The sequence below is a fragment of the Varanus komodoensis genome, unplaced genomic scaffold (assembly GCF_004798865.1).
Source record: "Varanus komodoensis strain SLA01 unplaced genomic scaffold, ASM479886v1 scaffold15, whole genome shotgun sequence".
In the NCBI taxonomy this organism is placed as follows: domain Eukaryota; kingdom Metazoa; phylum Chordata; class Lepidosauria; order Squamata; family Varanidae; genus Varanus; species Varanus komodoensis.
Genome location: NW_025335440.1, coordinates 5,228,120 through 5,250,929, shown reverse-complemented (window position 1 = coordinate 5,250,929; position 22,810 = coordinate 5,228,120). Strand labels below are relative to the sequence as shown.

The 22,810-nt window shown below is 48.4% G+C and overlaps 1 protein-coding gene across 4 annotated transcripts in view; it reads right to left on the bottom strand.

Annotated features, from left to right (window-relative positions):
* Positions 1-3,010: 3,010 nt before the first annotated feature.
* LYPLA2 (lysophospholipase 2) overlaps positions 3,011-22,810 on the bottom strand; it is a 29,254-nt gene continuing 9,454 nt past the window's right edge. For 3 of the 4 annotated variants that reach the window (XM_044424672.1, XM_044424673.1, XM_044424674.1), the window contains exons 2-10: positions 19,067-19,173; positions 15,513-15,544; positions 14,054-14,119; positions 12,068-12,115; positions 11,039-11,109; positions 9,388-9,461; positions 8,549-8,650; positions 7,547-7,723; positions 3,011-5,903 (exon numbers count right to left, since the gene is read on the bottom strand). In XM_044424672.1, the coding sequence (XP_044280607.1) occupies positions 5,853-5,903; positions 7,547-7,723; positions 8,549-8,650; positions 9,388-9,461; positions 11,039-11,109; positions 12,068-12,115; positions 14,054-14,119; positions 15,513-15,544; positions 19,067-19,144 (699 nt within the window). In that variant the 5' untranslated portion in view covers positions 19,145-19,173 and the 3' untranslated portion in view covers positions 3,011-5,852. Of the gene's footprint in view, positions 5,904-7,546; positions 7,724-8,548; positions 8,651-9,387; positions 9,462-11,038; positions 11,110-12,067; positions 12,116-14,053; positions 14,120-15,512; positions 15,545-18,791; positions 18,827-19,066; positions 19,174-22,810 lie in introns of those variants that run through there. The other variant, XM_044424675.1, reaches the window with a different exon arrangement.

The following is a 22,810-nucleotide window of genomic DNA, read 5'->3' as shown; positions in this document are numbered from 1 at the left end:
TTTCATCCACTCTGGAAGAGGCAGCCCAAGTCAGTTGAGCTTGTAACATTTTAGGCTGGACCCATACACCTGGTGAAAAAGATTGGTGGAAATACTTGCAACTGCATATTACTAGAGCAACTTGTCTGGGCATTTTCCTACCAGGTCGGTGGAGAGGAGAGGAAGAGGCACAGGTAGTCTGGAAAGAGCCAGCCAACCAATCCGTAAAAGTAGCCCATGGCTAAAGGTCAGCTCCAGGTTTATCAGTGAGGATTAAGGCTGATGCTGTGTTTTGGTGCTACAGACATCAGCCACCCACTTGATTAACAGCAGTGGAAGCTCAAGCTGTTGTAGTCCCAGATGGCTGCACGCCAACTCACTGCTTCAGGGCAATGTGACTGCTCACCTCTCACTTAGTAAAATTACTTTCTATACTTAGTCCTGTAGAAAACAGGCCAACAGATGCAGAGCCAGGATTGGCTTGCTGCAATGACCCCCCCCCCCCTGCTCTGCTGTTACCTGCCCAAACTGTTCGCAAGCCTTTGATTAGTGCCAGAATTCTGACCACCATGCTGTAGAAAGACAATCTCAGCACAGCAGGGCTGACAGGGTTGCTTCCCTTGCTTGCAGGCAGGCCTGCATTACTGTCGCAGCATGAATGCATCAGGGAGTGGGAAGCCACTGGGTTCAGGGGAAAGCTGTACCTGCCTGACCAGCAAGCACTTTGGGGCAGAAGCCTGCCTAATTCTGGACCTTGACTAGACAGTGCTTATGTTGCAGTTTCTTCTTGAGAGGAAGATTGGATTCTTTCTGGTCTTTAATTTTAAAAAAACCACTGCTCCATTTTGCGCCCACTGCTCCATTACTCGGAGTCTGCGCTTGGGCCAGTGGGCTGACGCCAGTAGCTCAAGGCCACCACCTGAAATCCCATACTTGGTCCAGAGGGCCCAGGTGGTGAACTTCTAAAACAGCCTCCAGAAGACCTCCTGCCCATAGGAAACTCTCAGGAAGTGGGAAATGCAGGATCCAAATTTATTAGCCAGCCTTGCAGACCTTTGCACCGTAGGCACACGGAGCTCGGAAAGTTTGTTTTTAAGCATAGGGTACTTTCAGTGCCTGCCCCTCCACTATGAGGTATGTGTGGACTTGCGAGGGATTTTCTCTAACAGTGCATGTGTGTGCAGCCTAGTGGCAGTAATAGCACTTTGTGGTGAATGTACATGATGCGGTATGTTCCTAGCATGATGGAATGGGTGAGACCACATCGACACCATTGAAGCAGTGTTGGGTGTGTCTTTTAAGACCAGGTTTAAAATTTGCATTAAAATGCTTTTTCATTTGAGGATGAATGAACTTCAGTTTTGAGCATATATTAAAAGAGAAATGACAAATGCATGTTAAAATGTTGTGCGAGTGTATCAAAACATACAGGCCTGGCCATAGCAAAAATGAGATGCATCTGTAAGTAGTGAAGTGGCCAAGTTTGCTGATGACACTAAACTATTTAAGGGCACTGAACGCCAAAAGGGATTGTAAGGAGCTCTAAAGGGATCTCACCAAGCTGGGGGAATGGGCATCAAATCCCAACTTCAGGTATCAACTGATGGAGTCTAAGCTAGCAGGGACTGAGCGAGAAATGGAACTTGGGGTAGCAGTGGGCAGGTTGATGAAAATGCTGGCCCAGTGCCCAGCTGCTGTGAAGAATAGAAAATAATCATTAACATTTCTATACTGCCTATAATGAAAGCTCTCTGGGTGGTTCACAACATTGCTGCCCATCCAGCTTTCAGCCCTCCCCAACCCTACTTCGCTTTCAAGATTAGGCAGGATCAGGCACTTGGGGCAATATCGAAGCTCTAGAGCTATATGAAGTTGTTGATGTTGTTAGTTGCAAATTCGTGCCCGACCCATCGCGACCCCATGGACAACATTCCTCCAGGTCTTCCTGTCCTCCCCCATACTGCCAAAATCTTTCTGCCCTTATACAAATCTTTGGAATGACTACACTTGGAATATTGTGTTCAGTTATGGCCACCTTAGTGGAAAAAGGACATCACTGAGCAGGAAAAAGTGCTGAGAAGAGCAAGAAAAATGATCCAGAGAGTGGAGCGGCTCCCCTGTGAGAAGTTGCTACAACAACTGGAACTGTTTAGCTTAGGGGAGACATGATAGAGGTTTTTAAAATAATGCATAGTGTGGACAAAGTAGGGAAGGAAGAATTTTTCTCCTCCCATAATACTTGACCCTGGGGTCATCCAGTGAAGCTGAATGGTGGCAAGTTTACCACAGATAAAAGGAAGTACTTCACACAGTGCATAGTTGAACTATGGAATTGCTGCCACAGGAAGTGGCGATGGCCACCAGAGTGGGGGGTTTTAAAAGGAGGATGGACAGATTCATGAGCGGGGAGGCTATTGGTGGCTGCTTAGCCTTGTGGGCTATGTGCCCCCTTCCTTCACCAGAGGGGGTGCCTGCATGCACCAGTTACTGAGGTCTTGCACCCATCCTCCTGGAAAGATTCTGTGGGTGGCTGGCTTGCCACTGTGAGCACAAAGTGCTGGACTAGACAGATTTCTGGTCTGAGCCAGCAGGGCTTTTCTTATGCTCTTATCTCAGAACCATACCTCTTCAAGAGAGCAGTGCTAAGGTGATGCACACCTGCAGGGGTTCTGCTGGTGCTGTTAGTGCTGCATGATCTCAAGAGATGGAAGACCACAGAGAAAAAGCATGTGAGCAGCAATCTGGTAAGCCACCCCACACAGATTATGTTATGCTAGAAACACCGAATGAATATTTACACTTTCTACGTCACGGACTCTTTGGGTCTAGCTTGGGAAACTCACTTTCCAAATTCCAGGTGCCGAATGTCACTTCTTGGGTAGGCTGCCTTAGGCAAGTCCCTCTTTCCAAAGCTCTTTCCAGAGGAACAGCAACTCCCCACACGGATCCTTCCCAAGAGTGAAAAAGGCGCTGCACACACTTAACTGCAGGGGAAACAGGCATGTCTTGAGACGATGCTGAAGAAACACGGTGAGGCGCTGATGGTTGTGTTTATTTTAAACTCAGCTGAACCCAAACGTAAAAATGATGGATGGGAAAGACAAAAGGGGAGGCGAGGAAGGGAGGGGAGAGAGAAGCCAGAGTCATGGGCAGGAATAAAGCAGCCACCAACTTCCTTGGACTTCCCTATTTTCAATACATTCCCTACAGAGATACCCATGACTTGCAGGCCACTGTGGCAACTGCTTTGAGAAGGAGCCAAACAAAATGGAGCCGGCAGCGGCAGCAATCTGAGCACTTCTCGGTCCAGCCAATATGCAGAACCACCCAACTCATGAATGGAAGAGGGGAAAGGCTGCAGCGAGCCACAGGAGGACACTGGTCTCCCATATATGCCTGCCCGCACTCACTTTGCAGAAAAGAGGCCACAGGCCAGGCCTAGACAGACACAGCTGAACACAGCAAGAAGGTCCAAGTGGGCCGTGCCACTTACAGCTGCATATATGATTACAATGCTGCATCTCTCAGCAGTCCCTATGGAAGACCCTTCCCCTCCCTTGCTCCTGTAGAAAAGCAGCATTTGGGGAAGCTTGGGCTAGGACCTCTTTGGTCAGCTGTTCAATTTTACTTGCAGGGATTTTTATCTAAATGTAGGGAACCCTTCAGAAAAGGCGCATGTACATCTTGCAGCCATCAAGTGGTACCATTCGCCAAACCACCGCAGGATTTTATTCCCTGCACAAGCAAGACCAGGTCCACTTTGTTCGCCCACTGGCATGGCCAAGTGTAAAGCAGAAAGGGGGCAAGGGAACCCCCCAAGTGGCAAGCAAGAGGCAGTTTTGCTGTTTAAGCAGATCCTGTCACATCAGATTGCAAAAAGGTTACTGCTTTCTGCCTCTCTGACGATGACACAGATGACGTACTAAGCGTTCCAGCCCAGCGATCCGCACAGCTGCCTCTTCCTGCTTGTGAATGCAAGCAGTTCTGGCACCCAGCCAGCTCTCTCGCCCAGGCTGGGGTCCAAGCTGGGAAGTGCCAGCAGCCTGGAGCAGCCGTCAGCTGCCAACTTGGGAAGTGGCTGGCAACCTCTCCCTGTGCCAATGATGAGTAGCCCTGCATTGGAGGCCAAGTTCAATCTCATCTCATTCTTCCCAAGAGTGACTCAATTGCCGCTTCAGGGGCGAACAGGACAGCAGGATGTAGAGCCGTGCCCCCGCCAGGCTATCTTGATCCGCTGAAAGCCCCATAAGCAGTGGGACATATTGTGGCTCAGGAAGGACGACTGCCCATTCCAGGGCAGGCTATGGACACAGCCCTTTGCTGGGCCTTGCTCTGTCTCACAAGAAGAGCAGGGAGTAGCGGGGGGACTCTATTCCCCCATGGCCCCAGGACTCCTGCTGCAGCCGCCACTTCTCAACAGGGACGACGGAGGGAGCAGGGGAAGGGTGTGAGGCAGCATGATCCACACAAGGAGCAAGAAGCTAGAAGAAAACAGGAGGCTGTACTAGTCCTTCACCAAAAGAAGAAAAGAGAAGGTGCAGGAAAGGTACTTTAGAAAACACTTCCTGCCCCCCTTCTGGGGGCTCACTAGAAGGGAAGGCGTGGGGGGGGGGGTAAAGACCACCTTTGCTGATCAACAGCACAGCTCCCTGCTGGAAATGGCGATGCCAGCCCAGCCCCTGGGCAGGGGAGAGGCCATGTGGCAAAGCAGAGATTCTGGGAGCTGCCTCAAAAAGCGCCAGCCGCCAGGGCTAGGTGGGAGCGCAGGGTTCAGCAGGTTCCACTACCAGACAAGGAGATGCTCTCTGGGAGGCTGCAGATGCTTCACAGAGATAAGGAGATGCTCTCTGGGAGGCTGCAGATGCTTCACAGAGATAAGGGAAGCACAAGCGGGCTCCTCTAGGCCATGAGTCACACATCATCTGAGGCACAGTCTCCACTGCAAGAGGAGCCACTGGCCCTCAGCACGGGTGCTTCGGTGACCCCTGCAATGAACAGGAGGCTGCTGTCCCCACTCCCTTGAACTCTGCCATGTCTGCATAGTGATAGAGTCAGACAGACTGGTACATGGAGGACACACAAGCAGAGATGATAGCAAAAGGAACAAAAGGAGTTTTTAAAAAATATACAACAGTGAAGAATTCCTGGTGAGGCAGGCTGCCCCTCTGCCACATCTGTGACCCAACCAACTCCTGCATGTTGGGAGGGCTGAGCACGCGCTGAATGGCGACAGCAGCCGACAATGCCGAGGGGATATGGGAGGAGCACGCAAGGTACAGAACGCTGTGGAACGATTATCTTGTGGGCAGAAGCTGTTTCTTCCTGCTTCCCCGGTGTAGAGAAAGTGGAACATCAGCGGCATGGAAGGGAGCCTCGACCCTGCCTGTGCCAGTAAGGCTGCTCCAGGGGGATGATGCATGGATAGCCAATCAATCAGGGACCTCACAGGCACTCCCATAAAATACTGTAACAGCACAGAACACCATCTCGTAATACCTTTGATCTAAACCTATGGCTGTCACCCAGTTCAGTGCCACAGTGAGGGTGCGTGTGTTCGGGGGTTGGGAGAAAAGGGAGGGCAGGGAAAGACTGAAATCAGGTGGCCAAAATACTAATCGGCAAGGAGGCGGCCACGCTGGCATCTCAGCTGTACCTTAAAACTGCTGCGTACCTTCACTCCCCCTACAGGAAAGAGGGGCACCCCTCACTTGGCACACGAGGGGTCGGTGCAGGAGGAAGGGGGAGGCCAGAGAAAGGAAGCCGGAGGGAGTGAAGGAGGGTTGCCATGGCTTCCGTCTGCAGCTGACAGGTTAACGATCGTAGGTGGTGGCCACTTGTCTCCTCTCCCGGCAACAGTCTTAAGCAGCTCTGCTTTAAATCCTGGGCAGAAGCGTCTCGATGAATTCTTTCACAGCCATCATCTCCTGCGCAGAATGCAAGAGGAGGAGTGTCATTTACACCCAGAGGCCAAGGCAAGAAGGCCTACCCAGTCTCCAGGACAGAGAACAGACCCAAAGCACTGGCCCATGGCAACCCCATAAATGGGCTCAGGAATTGCAAACTTCTCCATGTCCCAAGGAGGGTGAGAAAAGTTATTTAAGGGGAACAAAGATCCAAAAAAATACGTAATTAAGAACTCAGCAGCTCATGAGTCCAGAAAAACAACCTGGTCCATTTTCCTTCTACATATGCTGTGCAGAAAAAAACAATTAACAGCAACATTTCATGGTACTTTAAAGACAGGTGAATAAGGACAGACAAAAACTTTGGCATCAGCTGTGACAGACTGTAGCCTGCTCTCAGATGCATCTGACAAAAGGTTGATGTTGGTGATGTATTTGCTGACCTTTTAAGGTGCCAAAAGGACACACTGCTGTTTTTCCTAGTACAGACTAACACTGCTACCTCTTTGGGATTATTCAGTGTTTGGTTTTTTAAACCCACCACATAATCTACTTAAAACAATGAACTGCAGCTGCATAGAAACATAGAAAACAGAGCGAGTCAGAAGGGGTCTCCCGGGCCATCTAGTCTGACCTCTGGCACCAGCTGGCTCCGCTCACGACATGCCCACCATGTGGACGTCCAGCCTATCCTTGAACATTGCAAGCTGACTTTAAAACCCTGCAAATACAACTAGCAAATCAGCCACTGGAGGGTGACAGGTGTGAACTGTGATCTTAACAAGCTGCAGAGCACATGGTATGATTCGGGAGTCATGGCAGAGAATACGGAATAAGAAGGGGCCATGACAAAGAATGCCTCCTGCTTCTGGCTGCTATCAGCCCAACCTCTGAAGAGTGAGCCAACAGGAACAAGGCTAGGAACAACAGGAGTGAGCCAACAGGAACAACAACATTTCTAAAAGTAGGGTGTAGAGCAGGATGCGCAACTTGGCTGATCCAGGAACTAATTTCCTCCTCCTGGGGGGCTGCACCCTCTGCACTGCCAAAATGGGCGGAAAGCCCCTACAATTTTCCTTGGAAAAAAAGGCATGTGGAGAGTCCACTGTTTGTTCTCAGGAAAAATCATGTCCAGGGGTAGCTTACAGGAATATAATTCTGTTTACAAATAGGATACATTTCCTTGTTTGAAAAGAAAACAGCCCCATTTTTCAGTTGCCTGTGGCCAAATTTCTGTGGTAGTAAAGCCTGCAGAAAGGCTGTTCCTGGGCAGGGATGCCTGAGGTCCACATTGCCCACCACCACCACCACCACATGCAACCTGCCCTTTTCCTTCTTGTGGGGAACCCATGGAGGCTTACATGCCTCCTATTTATCCTCACAACCACCACCCTGTGAAGTAGGCTGGGCTGAGAGTCTGCGGCTGATCCAAAGCCATCTGGTGAGCTTCATGGCCAGGTGGGGACTAGAACCTGGACCTCCCAGGTCCACAGTCCAGTATTCCACACCACACCATGGCTGCTCTCGAAACGCAGAGAACTTATGAGAGAGAGGACACTCCACCTCAGTCTCCCAGCACGTGCCCAGCTGCAGCAGGCCTCAACTGGGGGAAGCGCCACTCGGCCAGGTGGCCCAGGACGGGCACTTGGCAGCTACCGACTAACCTGTGGGCAAGAGCTGTGCATCACTCCTGGGTAGGTTCTGAACTGCACCCTGCTTGGGGTCACGACACCCTTCAGCTTCTCTGCCGTGAGCGCGCCGAATCGCACTGGGATCATGGGGTCCATCTCTCCGTGGCACTGCAGGATAGGGGTGTCTTTGTTCATGCTGTTAGTTGCTGCCTGCAACAGTAAGCCAATAAACACAACACCCTCTTCATTTCTGTCCGGTGATGACATCTCTATGCCCCCCCCAACTGCCAAAGTGGTCTGGGTGGCTTACAAAGGTCAAAACTGTAGGAACACATTACAAAAGCCATTCACAGGCAGACACCACCACACCAAGGACACCCAAAGGCCGAAAGAGTTTTCAACATAAGAAAGATCCAGGACCTGATTCAAGCCAGTGCCAATCACCTAAGAGGAGGAGGCCTTAAACTGGTGCTGGCAATGGGGGGGGGTTCTTCCTGGGGGGATCATTCCATGACTAAGGGACAACAGCTAAGAAGCCCTCTCCTTTATGCTGCTTTCCAAGCCTCGTTCAGAGTGGTGAACAGAACAGATGGATGGTTCATGCTGGTAGAGGAATTCCAGTGGATACTGCAGCCCTGAATCCCATGCATTCTTATGGGTCAAAACCAACATGCTGAACCAGGCAGGCAGTGCAATCAGCCTAGACTTGGCATTGTATGTCCAGACCTGCGGCCCATTATCCATCTGGCCACTGGATGTTCCATGACCTGCAGCTTCAGAACAGCCTTCAAAGGCAGTCTCCTGTGGAGGGCCTTGCAGGAATCTAACAGACCATGAAGCCAGTTCACCCCTATCCAAATAATAAGCAGCAGCAAATTGTGCATTCTGGGAAGTGAAAGAGCAAGACCTTGCACTCTGAGAAACATGACCTCTGTTGGGGTTATTATGGCAGAACAGCCTCGCTGGACAGCCACCCAGGCACAGCTCCACCCAGAGGACAACAGCAATTCAGAAAGAGGACTAATACCACCATACCTGAGGAAAGCTCTTGTGCAGGGGGAGCCAGCAGCTGAGGGCCACAATGCCAGCCAACTGGTACGGGGAGGTGAGTGCCGTGTAGAGAGATAGCGCACCACCCTGGAGTGCAACCGTGAAGAGAGAAGAGGTCAGAGCTTGCACTCAAGAGGACACAAACGTCTGCTGCATGCCCTGCGTGCTCCCAAAGACACAGCCTTTGCCAGTCCTCCGAAGACAACACTTTTACGAAATGCTCAGCAGATGCACACTACACGCATCCTCCAGCAGAGGCCATGCTCCGCACACACAGCACACAAACATCACTCCTCATCCCAGTTAACTGCCTGGTAAAGAGCCAAACTGCAAAAATAAAGAGCCCCAATTCTACTGCTTGAATATTTTATACACACATTTCAAATGTTACTGCTTGTGAGAAGGACACTCAGAATAATTTGCTAGCAGGCTGAAGAGCCACTCCAGATGCCCTGTTGCGTCCCAGCCTGCCACTGGCTTACACGATCTTAAGACATTGCCCCAGAGTGAGTGAGCAATTCTGCACAGCCACAAGAGCTAGTCACTGGTTTTAAAGGGGAAAATCAAACACATTCAGGATGCCACATCCCCTGCCAGCTCCTTCATGTAGTACTTTGGGCTCTGACTGTGGCGCACCTCCTTAAACAAAATGTGCACATCCCCAACAAAGGCCCCCGAAGAAGCAGGACATCTCCATTTCTCACCTCAAAGTGAGGTGGGAACAGCCATTTTTGCAGGTAACCCACCTGTGCTCTGCTTCTATTGCTAGCCCTGCTGTCCACACACACAGGGAAGCCCCTTCCGGCTGCCTGCCCTCCACTCACCTGTGAAAAGCCTCCCAGGATAATACGGTTGGCCGGGATTCCATTCTTTATTTCATGCTCAATTACTGCTTTAACTGGAATGCAGAGACAGAAAGAAAGAGACAGCGTAAGTTCATGGCGGTACAATATCACAGGCCTTGCACTCAGTGCCGAAAGCTATGCCATCAACCCAATCTTGAGAACAGCTCACTAACAGAGATTTTGCAGAGTTTACTCTGCGTAAAAACTGCATTTCAAAAAGAGCTTAATTCTTTTCTCTGCTTAGCCAGGCATGGCAGAGATCAAGAGGAAAGGCTGGGACGTCGCACACCACATTGTGGCGAGTAGCATGTGGGAATTGTGCATTTGATGAGCTTGGCTCTGTGCCATCAAAGCTGATGCCACAAAGGAGGCATTTGCCTTGAAGCTGCCAAAGGCCGTAGGTTTAACTGTGATGGATTAACACAGCTGTCACTCTGGAATCTGCAGCTAGGTTAGAGCCACTGAAGTGAGCATCCAGGTCACGGGCTTGCCAATTTGCAGTCTCTGATGCACCAAAGAAAGCAGGCTGACACTTCCCTCCAGCACCCAGAAACGACTGCTATTTCTTCCACATCAGAACGTGCCATGAAGGCAGATGCAGCTGAAGTGCAAGATGTATGCAAAACAAGGGCTGGCACTGGGCGCAGAGTTCCCTCCTGAGCCTCCTTCCCAATGGAGCAAATTCTCTCCGCTTCACCTCTGCTTAGCAACATTAATCAACACTGGCCACAGGGCAGGTGGTGAAGCTCAGCTGATGTGCAGTGCTTTGTACAGAGATGCTCCCAGCTTTCCAACGCTGGCATTTCCTGGTAAAACTGGGAAATCCTTCTGCCTGCAGCACTGAACTAAGGCCCTGGCCGTATAAAGTGGGGGTGCCACGCCTCCGTCCAGAGACAAACCAGCTGTTCAGGATTCCCAGATGGCCATTCACCAGCACAATTGTTTGGTGGTTCCCTGGCTCATCTGCAGTATCTCCCACATTCCAAAAGGCTGAAATTGTTTCTTAAGGCTGACTGACTGGCAATAAGAGCTTGCAGGGAAAATATGCTGACTGGGGAAGGGGGGCAGTCTTGGCCCTGTCCCTTCATCTGCGGCTCTGCCCACAAATGCCACGTGGCCCAGAGAGTATCTCCAAAACTGAATCCCTTTGGACTGAAAGCAGCTCTTGGATTTTGTGTTACAAGTGCACAATGCAAGTTCTGGCAACTATCATCAGATTCCCTCCCAAACCTGGCTTTACATAGGAACTATGACCTGCATGGTTGCAAATGCAGTAACTCAATGGTTAATTCTGGCAAGGGGAGGGAGAGATCCTCTTTGGAGAAAGTGGGATTGCATGTTCCTCACAATGGCTCGTGCTATGCAAAGCAGAATCTGCAGGGAACGGAATAACATCTACGCCAGTCGAAGTGAAGATTTTGTTTCCATGCATTCAGAATGTAAAATCTCCAACCATCTCACTGGTTTTACTACCCACAAGAGTTAGGAAGTCACATTTCTGAGCAAGGACTACAAGAAGGGGCAGGTGCTCTTTATTACTCCAAGAGAGAAACCCAAATGTTTCTGCTATAGTTATGATTCAGAGAAATATAAGCCAATTTTCAAGCTGTCCCAGAAAAGCTTCTCTTACTATTCTCAGCTGCTTTTTTGATTCCAGTTTCATCCTCAGGTGCATCTGGACTTAGGCCCATCAGATCAAACCTGGAAGGGAGGAAGTCAAAAGTCAGCCCCAGCAATCTCCCCACTTGGGACCAGGCAAATAAGCAGAGGGAGGGCTTGTTATGCAGTGGTGGCATCTGACCAAGTGCTGTTGTCTGAAAGATTCATAGAACTGACCAAAGGAATACTCCACTAACACTGTTAAGATGAAGGTGGGGAGGCTTCTACCTCTGACTCAGGAGCAGATACACAGGCATTCACTTTGACAGGTCTTGGCAGAGAGGCAGCTTAGTGCCCTGCATTTTAATTAACAACACAAATGAATGTGACTGCCCAGAAAAGCAGCCAGAGCCAGTTGCTGCACACCCTTGTAAAAACTTGGTTTCCTCCAGATGTTTTGGGTGGCAACTCCCACCATTTCCAGCTAGTTCTTCTGCAAAAGCCAGGCAGGAAATAAGCATGTCCGCCCACTCCTGTGCACCACTGCCCTTTTCCAGGCCGAATGATGCAGGGGCTGCCAGGCTTGCAAACCACCTCATTGGGCCTACTCAGATGGAGTGAGGCACCACAGGCACTGCCTCTGCCATGGTATACCCCTGCAGCAGTGTGAGGGAGGGATCTGTCCACTTCCTTCCCAGACCCCTAGCCAACCCCACCACCTGTTAGTTTTGACATACAATGAGTGCCAAGTTATGTCCCACTTAGTGACTGAAGATGGTCCCATAGGCTTCACTTGCAGGCATGTTTACATTCATCAAAATCAATGCACTGTGAAAACCAAGTAAACTGAAAATGGGCTCCTGCAGGGCCTCCTTCAGATGCACGTCCAGTTTCAGGTGTCCAGATTTCCCACCTGCAGAGCTCAAGCACTGCCAGACAAATATCCTCCCTTATTATGGTAGGTGACAGGGCAGAGTAAGGAGGTGCATAGAACAGAAGACAGCCCAGGGCCACAGGAGGAAATGAAACACATCTGTCAGCCATTCAATTTTATACTAACCAGGATGGCATGACCATCTTCATGTTGAGGGTGACAGGGATCCTGGGCCTGCAGAGGAAAGAGAAGCACAGACCATCATAATCTAAGCAGGACCAAAAAGCACCTAACAAACCTGGACTCATCTTGCTGCATCAGGAGAAGCATCTCCTTCTTCTAAATGAAAATGGAGACTCTTAGATTTCAACTCTTGACAGCTGTGCACTAATTCTGCACTCATGTACAGCCTATCCTTCGGCATTACCCAAGTTTGGCTAATGCAGAAGCTCTCCTCAGACACCCACTGCTCTGGAAGGCAGGTGTGCAAAGAAACAAGTGGCAAAAATCTTTCCATAGGCACAATCTGCCCCCACCTCCCTTCTAAAACTGCAGACAGTCCCTCCTGGATCAGACAGTGTTTGGTGTGGTTGCCTAGCAGCCCACCCTGGGACCTGGACAGGTGGGGAATGAGATGCATCTGAGCTGAGTGCTTTTGCGGAAGAGTTCCCAAGAAATGGACAGCCTCTTCTGCACCTGCCAAGACAGGCCCAAGACTAGGGAGCTCCTCTCTATTACCACTCTGAGACACTTTAGTGGGCACAGAAGCTGCCTCAGAAGGGGCTGCAAGAAGAGTCATGGGTGCTCTCTAAGGTAAGGTGAAGGATGGGGCCAGGGAGGTGGAGGAGGGTGGTTAGCGGGCTCACAGCAGAGCAGTAACAGTTGCCATTGTTTATAAAGAAAGGAGCTGCATACAGATTCACTCCTGCCTGGAACAGACAACTACTTTCCATGGGTCTTCTCTACATGGGGCAGAACCTGGATCCAAGCCAGGAAGTAGAAGGACAAGGCAAGTGTTACTACAAAGCTCTTCTGGAGATGCTTTTGCCATCAGCCAGTTCAGGGGGTTACTGAAGAAAGGGAACTCATGCCTGCCCATCCCCTGTATATCAGCCTCCACTGTGCTTGCTTACAAGCTCTGGGGCCAGCATGCAAGAACCAGGCTTCTTGCAGTGGCCATAGCCTGGTCTGGGGAATGAGATGTTCCCAACTGGAGGGCTGCAGCTGAGCTGGGAGCTACTTGGCAGCTGCTAGTAGGCATTACGGATGGGGATAGAAGGCTAAGGCAGGCAGCCCTGCAAAATTAGGGTATGACACAACAGCACAGATAAAATTATTGATAAACTTCCTTTAAAGCACTTGGCAGAGATTATGCCTCAGGTGTATCCACCCCACAGCGTGCTTCTGAGCCTCCAGATTGTGGGCTAATTTGCTGAACTGTCTTGAATGTGTAAATAAATGAGACATCCCACCTTCTGAGTTCTGGCTCTCAGTCCTCTGACTGGCTGATTCAGCCTAAACTTTGAGCATTATGAGAGGGTGAGGAGTTGAGTACATGGGGGAATCCTGCTTTCCAGAACAGCATTAGCTAGCAAGATCTTCTGGACTCCTTCCATCACATGAGATTAGAAGATGAAGGATGTCACAAATAAGTGATGTATCATCTGGACACAGTTGGTGAGTCAGTGGGGAGGCTTGATTTCTGGCTTGGAAAAACCTGGCTGATCTCTCACTCTTGCCCCCCCCCACACACACACACACCCCTACCATGCAGGCACTTCTTTCTTGAACAGTGTGCCCATGCCTTTGAAGTAAGAAACTGTGTTGAATGGTATCTTATCTTCTCACTTCTGGTGCTCCACCGGAGGCACACAAATAGCTTTGCCGACGTGGCAGTACCCCAAACCTAGCATGTCTTCTGCAAAGAGCTATGACAGATGCCAACCATTGCAGTTTCACCAGCGTCAGGCTATGACATTTTCCTTTCTGCTGACACTTTGTTGGGTTCTGTTGCCTTCGTCTGCTTGTAATTTTTACAGGCTTTTGCTGCCTTTAGGATGCGATGGTTGCAAAGGCACTGCTTTTCAGTATTTATATTTTGCTTGAGAAAGTGTAGTGCCTATTGTGTACTGCCACATAATCCACTGGGTGAAGGGCAAAGGCAGCACTTACGCATGAGGGCAGATGTATTTCACGTAAGGGAGCCTGATGGAGGAAAGTGCCTCAGCCCAGCTGTGCCTGAAACAGGGAAGGCAGAGACAGAGATCAGAACTTGCACTGCATGGCATGTAAACAAAAGGCTGATAGAAGACTCATTTTTCCTTCCCCACCTGCCCCCCCCCCCAACCCCAGAAAAAAGCTGTTGTGTTAAAAAGGTATATTGGCAAGGGTCCAAACTGCCCCCTTTTTTGCCTAAAACGGGTGGGGAATATGAGGTCCTGCAGACGTTGTTGGGAGTTCAGCTCCCAGTAGACCCAGCCAGTACAACTGTGGACAAGGAGTAACCTGGAAGGCCACATGTGTCCCATATTTGGATTCAAGGCTCAAAGCAACTCTTATATCCTATTTCAGTAGCAAATATCCTATCATATAGCTTAGTATTATCTTCACATTGGTGCAGAATTTAAATGCATAATTTCCCTGAGAAATCATCCAGATATGTATCTGTATTTCTGTCTCTCATTCAGACACACACAAAATTTATTTCCATTCCCAAATGCAGAGATTGCAGGATCCTTAGAGCCGATCTGTTACAGGCGCCCCCCATATTCTGGACAAGGAGTCTTCTTCAGAGATATTCCTCCTTACTAGCCATGCTCAGCTGCCTAAAAAGTCACTTGGCTGACTTATCTGGTCAAGCTAGTGCAAAGAATGGCAATGGAGACAGCGAGTCCAGTTTCATTCTGGAGAAGCATCAGGGTGACAACACAGGACCGGGGGCGGGTAGGTAGAACGGAGGCACAGTGCAGTGGCAGAATGTATACTTTACATGCAGAAGGACAAAGGTTCAACCCCAAACACCCGCAGACAGGGCTAGGAAGGGCCTATGCCAGAAATCTAGGAGAGGTGCTACTATTCAGTGTGGGCCGGGGATACTCAAATGAGTACACTCCAGATGCTAACAACTCCCATCAGACCCAGCCAGGATGGTCAATGGTCAAGGATTATGGAATCAGTGGCCTATAAAACATGTGGAGGGCACCAAGTTGCCAAGCCTTGGTGTGGACCAGTTTTCCCCAAGCTGGGGCCCTCCAGATGTGCTGGACTACTACTCCCATAATCCCCATCAAGCATGGGCACTGAAAGGCTCACTGTATCGAAACTGAGCTGGATGGTCTGACTCAGTGGAAGGTGGCTCTGTGCTTTGGACTAGAAAGCTGCGGCCCCCCCCCCCCCCGCCCCCTGCAGCACTTTCTCATGCTAATCCTGCTTGGCAAATATTGTTCTCCTCAAGTTGGCTGGAGTAGCAAACCACTAATATTTTCCAGCAAGAGGCAAGTTCACAGGTCTGTTCCTAGTACAGACTCCTGCAGTAAAGAAGGATTTCCCCTGCCCTCCCCACTTCTCAGTAACCTGCAGAGCTTTGGCCACACAGTAAGGTTCCCCCCTCCAATTACAACCCAATACTCACCCTGAGTCTCCAAGCCCATGTAAAAAAATGACCTGTGAAATTGAGCAGAAAATAAGCACATTAGCCAGCACAACAAGTGAGAAAGTGCTAGCAAAGCACATCCGGAAGCATCCTGTGAGGTCAATTAGTTGCGAGGGGGAGGGGGAGAAGATGACAAAGATGAAAGCAGATAATGCAGAAGGGAGAAAGCAGGAAGAACTGACCCTTAAAGTGAGACAGAAAGACTGAGAGCAAAGAGTATGTATGTCACCAAATCTGTTTGTGCTTCAACTGTAATCAGATAATAATCTCAACACCTGCCTGCCCAAAAATTAATAATAACCGGAATAGATCTTGTTAAATTGCTGCCAACACATCTGCTTCTGAAACTAGAGGTCAAACACAGAACCTGAGGTTTGTTTGCATTATGCAAAAAGAACAGGAAGTTCCCTCGCCCAGAATGTCTCAGCCTATACAGGGCACCAGCACCACTCCTGTGCCAGACAGCAACTGCTGGGCCAACGCTATCACCTGTACAGCTAACAGGTACAACTGCCTTGCCCTCTTGCCTGGTTCTAGCCCTAGAACTTTCCCCCCTCAAGGGAAGTCTAAGCATATAATTGACACAATTATAGGACCAGGGCGCAATGTCAAATAGGTGTCCCAGGGTGATCTCCAGAAAAGCCTACAACACTCCTTGCTCCCCCGCCCAGCAAATATATTATACAAACACTAAACATTATATATTAAGATATGCAAATAAGAATTCGTGCTGTAACATTTGTTCAAGTTGCAGAGTTTGGGAGCCTTACTTTGGAAAGTAACCCAGGATAAAGATCCTGTTGAAAAAGGAGCCTATCCATGGGATAAAATTCAGCTTTTAGAAGCTTCACATAGAAATACTTCCCTTAGTCATACTTCCTGACCTGTAATCCTAGGCAAAAGAACCAACACCCACCTAGGAACAGCAGTTGTGCTTTGCCTCCCCATTTCTATCGGCAAATGCAAATCCCAATCTTCCTGGAGGAAAACAAGCCTGTTTGTTAGGCAGTTCAGAGAAATTAGCTATTCAGCTCTGGGTTAGAATGCTTCCACTGGAGAGCCGCTTGGCCATGCTATACTTCTCAGCAGACGGTGCTCATGTGCCTGACCCAGCCGTGCTATGCTCAGTTGCAGCCTGGCCTGTTCGCACCATCAGTTACCCTGAGATTCCCTCTCCAGCTCCAAACAGTTTACAAGGCAAATGACAGAGGAGGCAGGTAGCTAATAGTTGCATCTGCTCCCTGCCCGCCAGAGCACCATCGGCACTCTCCTGATTACTACCCAAAGAACTTTTGAAAAGGAACCTGTGAAGAATCCCTGGACCCATCACCTCCACCCATGCTGCAGCCAGCTAAGTCAGGATGACTAGGCAGGTGGTGGCCCCAACCAATATCATGGAAGACCATCACTCCACCACTGGATGGGCTTCAGCAGGGAGCTGGTGTAGATAAGGAGGGTAGCCAGTCAAAGAAGACACAGGGAAGAGGGGGAAGCAAAGGGGAGGAGGGAGCATAGCAAGCCGAAGTGTGAGAGTAAAGGGCCAGGAAGGAGACTGGAAGGGCAGGAGGAGAAGAAAACATGGAGGTAAGTAGAAAGAGACACCACAGATGTGGCACTGGAGGGAGAGGTTGGTGGGCTGTAGATGCTTAACTTTTATTTCAGGAAGCCAGAAGGAACAAAACTGCACAGGAAGGGCTGTGCAACCCCCTTCTCCCCCCAAACTCCACGGAAAGCAAGCAATCCAGAAGGGAGATCCTAAATCCTTAGACAGACCCAAGGGCCTCTGGGTGGCAAGTCAAAGGTCAGGACAGTGGCAAGTGAGAAGAGATGTCTTGGTAGATGAAAAGCATCCAAGCATGTTCCAGGAGACAGTGCTAACTGGCAAAGGGCTAACTGGAGGAACAAGCTTAATGGGGAAGAACTGGCACATGGTTATTTCAGAATTTAGAAGGGTTCTTCTGTGCTTTAAAATAAGCTACAAACGGAATAAGGGAGACCCATAGAATAGCCAAGCCAGAGCTATAACTAAGCTGGAATTAAAACAAACAGTACTCTGGGTTTCTGTGTTATGGAACCCTTGGGATTCAGGGAGGTTTCACATGCTTTATGGTGCCAAGTACATGAGAAGTTAGTTAGGAGTAAGTGAATATAACTGCTACATGAAGAGGTAGCCTAACTGAAATAACAATGAGACACAGAAAATGGTACTACTTAGTTCATGTTGCAGATCTGGAGGTGCAGTGTGCATGTAACCATGATATATAGTAATATGTGATGTTCACTTTTTATGCAAAGCAAGTTTCTAGCCCTTATTATTGCAGTCTCTGGGACTGATACTTGTTTATCTTGTTCCCACCCACTTCTGACCTCATGGCCCAAATTATTATGCCAGAAAACCTATTACTGCCCTAGTTTCATCTTTCATCAGTCCCAACCATCCTTCCACTCTCTCTTCCACCCATTCCTTGTTAAAATTGTCCAAATTCTATAGGCACCTCTGCCTAACCCTCAATCAACATACACTACAGAGAATTGTCTAAAGTTATTGGCAATCTCAGAACTATTTCACAGGCTTAATTTTTTTCCCATGCCACTTTGACTGTCTTACAATTCACCATTTTTAAAAAGCTGAGCCAAAATTACAATTAAATATTAAGCACATGTACATATTTGCATAGTATCCCAGGAAAAGGAGCAAGAGTTCCCATTGCTAAATTTGAGATACAGCTGATCCAAATCAGGGAGACAAAAATAAATCAGATATCTGTTAAATAGCCATACAAACACCGAATATGACTCAAAGTGCACAATTCAGCATCATAAGTATCTCGGGACTCTCATGTTTTGAAAAGGAAGGCTACTAGTCCTTTGGACTGAGTAGAAAAGATTTCAAAACCCAACATGAGGAAAATGATTCGGATTAGCTAACAGTAACCAAGAGAGACCCTGTGTTTCCCTTGTGGAATCTAAATCCTTGCGAAGGGAAGGGACTTGCTCCATCACACAGACACATACAGATACACAATAAACTACAGGGTACATCCGATGGTGCGAATATAGCCAAGGGCCTGAAATGAGATCGTGGATTAAAGGGGCTTTGAAGCCCTCAGTGACATTCCTGCAGAGCCACCAGGGTGTGATGGTGCAGCCAGAGAAACCTCACCGAGGGAGAAAGCAAGCTTTAGTCATTGATTACCTTGTTAGTACAGGAGAAGCAGCAATGAAGCCAATGCAATTTGAGACAATTGTACTAATTACCTGCCAGAGGCAGCGGGGCTGTTTTTGTGCAGGTCCTACATACAAACAACATTGTGTGGTTTACTGGAAAGCAACAAGACAGTTCCTGCCCCCTCCCCTACATTTCTCTCTACAGAATTTCTGCCACTACTCCCTTTCTTTCAAACTGAAATACAGGGAGAACAGCCCTCCTGTGTTTAGCAGCAGCCAAGAGGAGGGGGAGAGTTCGAGTTAATTCTGCTAATCTTCCTGGTTCCCAACAGATGGTAAGGCAACAAGATGGTAAGCGCTCTTACCGCTGCAGTCTCCCGCTCTGCCCCTGAAATGGTCACGGCATCAGCAAGGAGGGGGACAGACATGTTGTTACCACACATACACCAATAGAGGCTTCAGCAGCTCGCACCTGCAGGAGAAAGACAGACAGACACACAAACAAACAATTATTCTCACTGCATGTTTAACATAAAAGACTGCAACACTTCACTTGTTGGCCTGCCCAACAATGCAGCTAGACAGTGCAGTTTTATATAATGATGACAGGCAGGCATCTGAAGCTAGAGCATTTTATTAAGTTTTATATGCCCGCCCGCCCGCCCACCCACCCCTTGAGATCAGCGGGAGAGGCCCTTCTCCGGGAACCCTCCGTGAAGGAAATTAGGAGGGTAAGTACTCGGAGGAGGGCTTTCTCGCGCCCAATCTATGGAATGCGCTCCCCAGAGAGGTCCGCCTGGCGCTGTCATTGTTTTTCAGCGCCAGGCAAAGACCTTTTTATTCAAACGTTATTTTAATTGTTAATATTATTTATTTATTTTATTCTTTGACCAGGGCGACTTAATTTATACTGTTAAATTATATTGTTTTATATGATGTTATTTATTTATATTTGTGAGCCGCCCTGAGGCTTCGGCGAATGGGGCGGCATAGAAGTTCCCTAAATAAGCAAGCAAGCAAGCAAGCAAGCAAGCAAGCAAGCAAGCAAGCAAGCAATTTTCCAATTATGTATTTATGGATGTTTAAAGGTAAACACAGTATGGATAAAAGAGTATAACGCCTCTGTAGAACTATGGTTAAGTCAGTTTTCTCCTTTCTAAAATAAAAGTTAGGGTACTCAAGGCTGCTTTATATGCTGCTTTCCACATGCTTATGACACTGATATATGTGGTGGTTTCATTATGATGCTGCTATGTGACAGAGGATGAGATATCACTCTTCAAATGTCAGGAATATGTATCTTCAGGGCATAGATTCATTCCTACTGCATGAACGAGGCCCTTGGATGAGTAAATTTCAAGCTGTCTTAATAGGAAAAGTAAAAGCTTTGGTCAGTACAATTTTAACTCTATTAAACTGCATAAAGAAACTGTGTGGAAATAAACACTGCAGTTTAGCTGCAGCTACAAAAACCTAAGGACAGGACAAAAGGCTTTGTCCCTTTGACCAGAAACTGATGGTCCAAGCAAGCGGGGAGTGCACTGGGCTCATTAGGAAAGACACACAACGGCCAGAGCAAGTAGTTCTTAAAAGCAATCTGGACTGAATCTTGAATGCAAATAATTTACAAGATCCTAGCAGTCTTTAGAAATGTCAAGTACTCCTGTTTAAAAAGCTATGCTTGAGGGGAGGGAAGAGGGAAAAAGTACTGAGCAAAGAAACAAGGGCTAAGCACTAAGAAGCCGAAGTTACTTGTGCTTCCCTTGCCCCAAGACTCTGAGCATACTCCAAAATAATCTAGATTTTTAATCCGGTTTTATTTATTTATTATTATTATTTGCATTAATATACCACCCTAATAGCCAGAGGGCTCTCTGGGTGGTTAACAAACATTAAAACCCACCAATCCTAAACAAATAAATAAATTGGCTATACCATGACAGTATAAAATAACATAGTTAAAATGAATTAATTTTAATAGTATATGTATTTAACTTTAAAATATTGGTTAAATAAAAAGGTCTTGACCTGGCGCTGAAAAGCATATAATGACGGCGCCAGGCGGACCTCTCTAGGGAGCGCATTCCATAGCTGGGGCGCCACTGCAGAGAAGGCCCTCCTCCGAGTACTCTGTCTCCTAACCTCTTTCAAAGAGGGTTCCCAGAGGAGGGCCTCTGTTGCCGATCTTAGGGGGCGGGAGGGCATATAGGGATAAGGTGTTCCTTTAGGTGTCCTGGTCCCAAGCTGTTTATTATTGATTTATCGTATTTATTAATTTGAAATACAGGGTTCATACATTAAATACAACTGCAAATTAAACAGAGACCATAATAGTGCCTAATGTTGCACCCCCAGACTCCCGCCTGCCCGCCCCCACCTCACATACACACACACACGTGCAGTGCACTGCTCAGACTACATAGCTGACCATTTGTTCTGCCTTCCCATTCTTCCTGGCTCAAACAACCAGCTGTGAGGGAAAGAGAATTGCATCCTGCAGCCAGCATTTTCCCAGCCCAAACTCCTGGAAGCATGTCAGTCCACTGCTCAGGTGACCAAATTCCAGAGGGTTAGCTGCGGAAGCTGTTGTGGGGCATCTGAGCTTATGGCACCTTAAAGGTCTACAACAGGGGTCCTCAAACTTTTTCACCAGGGGCCAGTTGAAAGGTGCCGGTGCCAGTGCTGGGTGCGGGCCGAAAAGGTGGTGCCGGCAGTGCGCACTGGCTGGCGACAGGGCGGGGGTGGTGCGTGAGGGTGTACATGCTGAGGCAGGGACAGTGCGCACGGCGAGGTGAGGCAGAGGCAGGCAAGCACCACAAGGCAGGCGCACGAGGCAACGGCTTGCTTGCTTGGAGATCGTTTTCTCCAAGCAAGCAAACCGCCGCCTCCCTGCGTGCAGGGTGAGGTGGGCAGCAGCAGGCATGCGGGTCCACACACTGCAGGTCCAAATGGGTGCGGCGGGCCAGATCTGGTCCGCGGGCCATAGTTTGAGGACCCATGGTCTACAAAATGTGTTGTTACTTTCTGTAAAAGGCGAGCAGGCTAAATAGGAAACAGAAGGGAAAAAATAGAGTCCCAGGGGGCAGTGGAGAGAGTTTATTTGAAAATGATTTTCTTCAGGGGCTGAAAATCACCTGTTTGTTTGCTGCATTTGTTATCATTTGTTATAACTCTGTCTCCTATTTTACTTGGGTACCTTTCCCTTTTATTTGATTACTGATTAGATGAGGGAAGTCTAAATATTATCTTGCCTGAACCATGCTAGTCTTTTCAGTGGAAAGGGCTTCTATGTAGAGCCCTTTACTTTGCAGTATGAAAAAAACCTGATATGCACCCTCCCTCTCCCTCTCCCTCTCCTTCACACACACACACACACACACACACACACACCATCCCTTTGAATCTGCTTTGCAAACATGCATTTAGCTATCAGCAGCAGTCAAATCAGATAGCCTGGCATTTGCTCATGCCCTGCTGAAAACACTGGATTGATTAACATGCTGAACCAGCCTTTGCAAAAAGAACATCTTTTTTTCCCTAGCACAAGGTTACTTCTCTGCACAGATGGGCATCTGAAGCACAGACAGACCAACTTATTCCCATTTACAAAAATTCCAGTTGGGTTCTTACAAATATCATGGATGAAAGCATCACACCATCCATCTACAATCTGTGATACTTTCATTATTTACTGCACTGCCGCGCTGCCTTTTTGCTAAATATGCAAGACAGTGTACAATTTAAAATAATAAAACAAAAGAGAAGAGAATGGGGAACCTGTGACCCTCTAAATGTTGTGGAACTATAATTTCCATTATGCCCGGTCATTTGACATACAGGCTGGGGAACTGCAGCCCAGCAGCACATGGAGCCACACTCTTTAAAATTCAGATTTAAAAGAGAAAACATCACATGGTGGCATTCTTGCTACCCCTTGGTGGTGACCTCAGGAGGCTCATGGCCTGCCTTTTGATCCCCTTCATATAGTTTATGGCAGCACTATGGGTATTTGTTCTCAACAGGCTTTACCTTCCCTGGGCAAGTCTTTACCCAATTAGGGCAGGGTGCAGAATGCCTCCCCTGGGGGTTTGCAAAGGCTATGCTCTCTT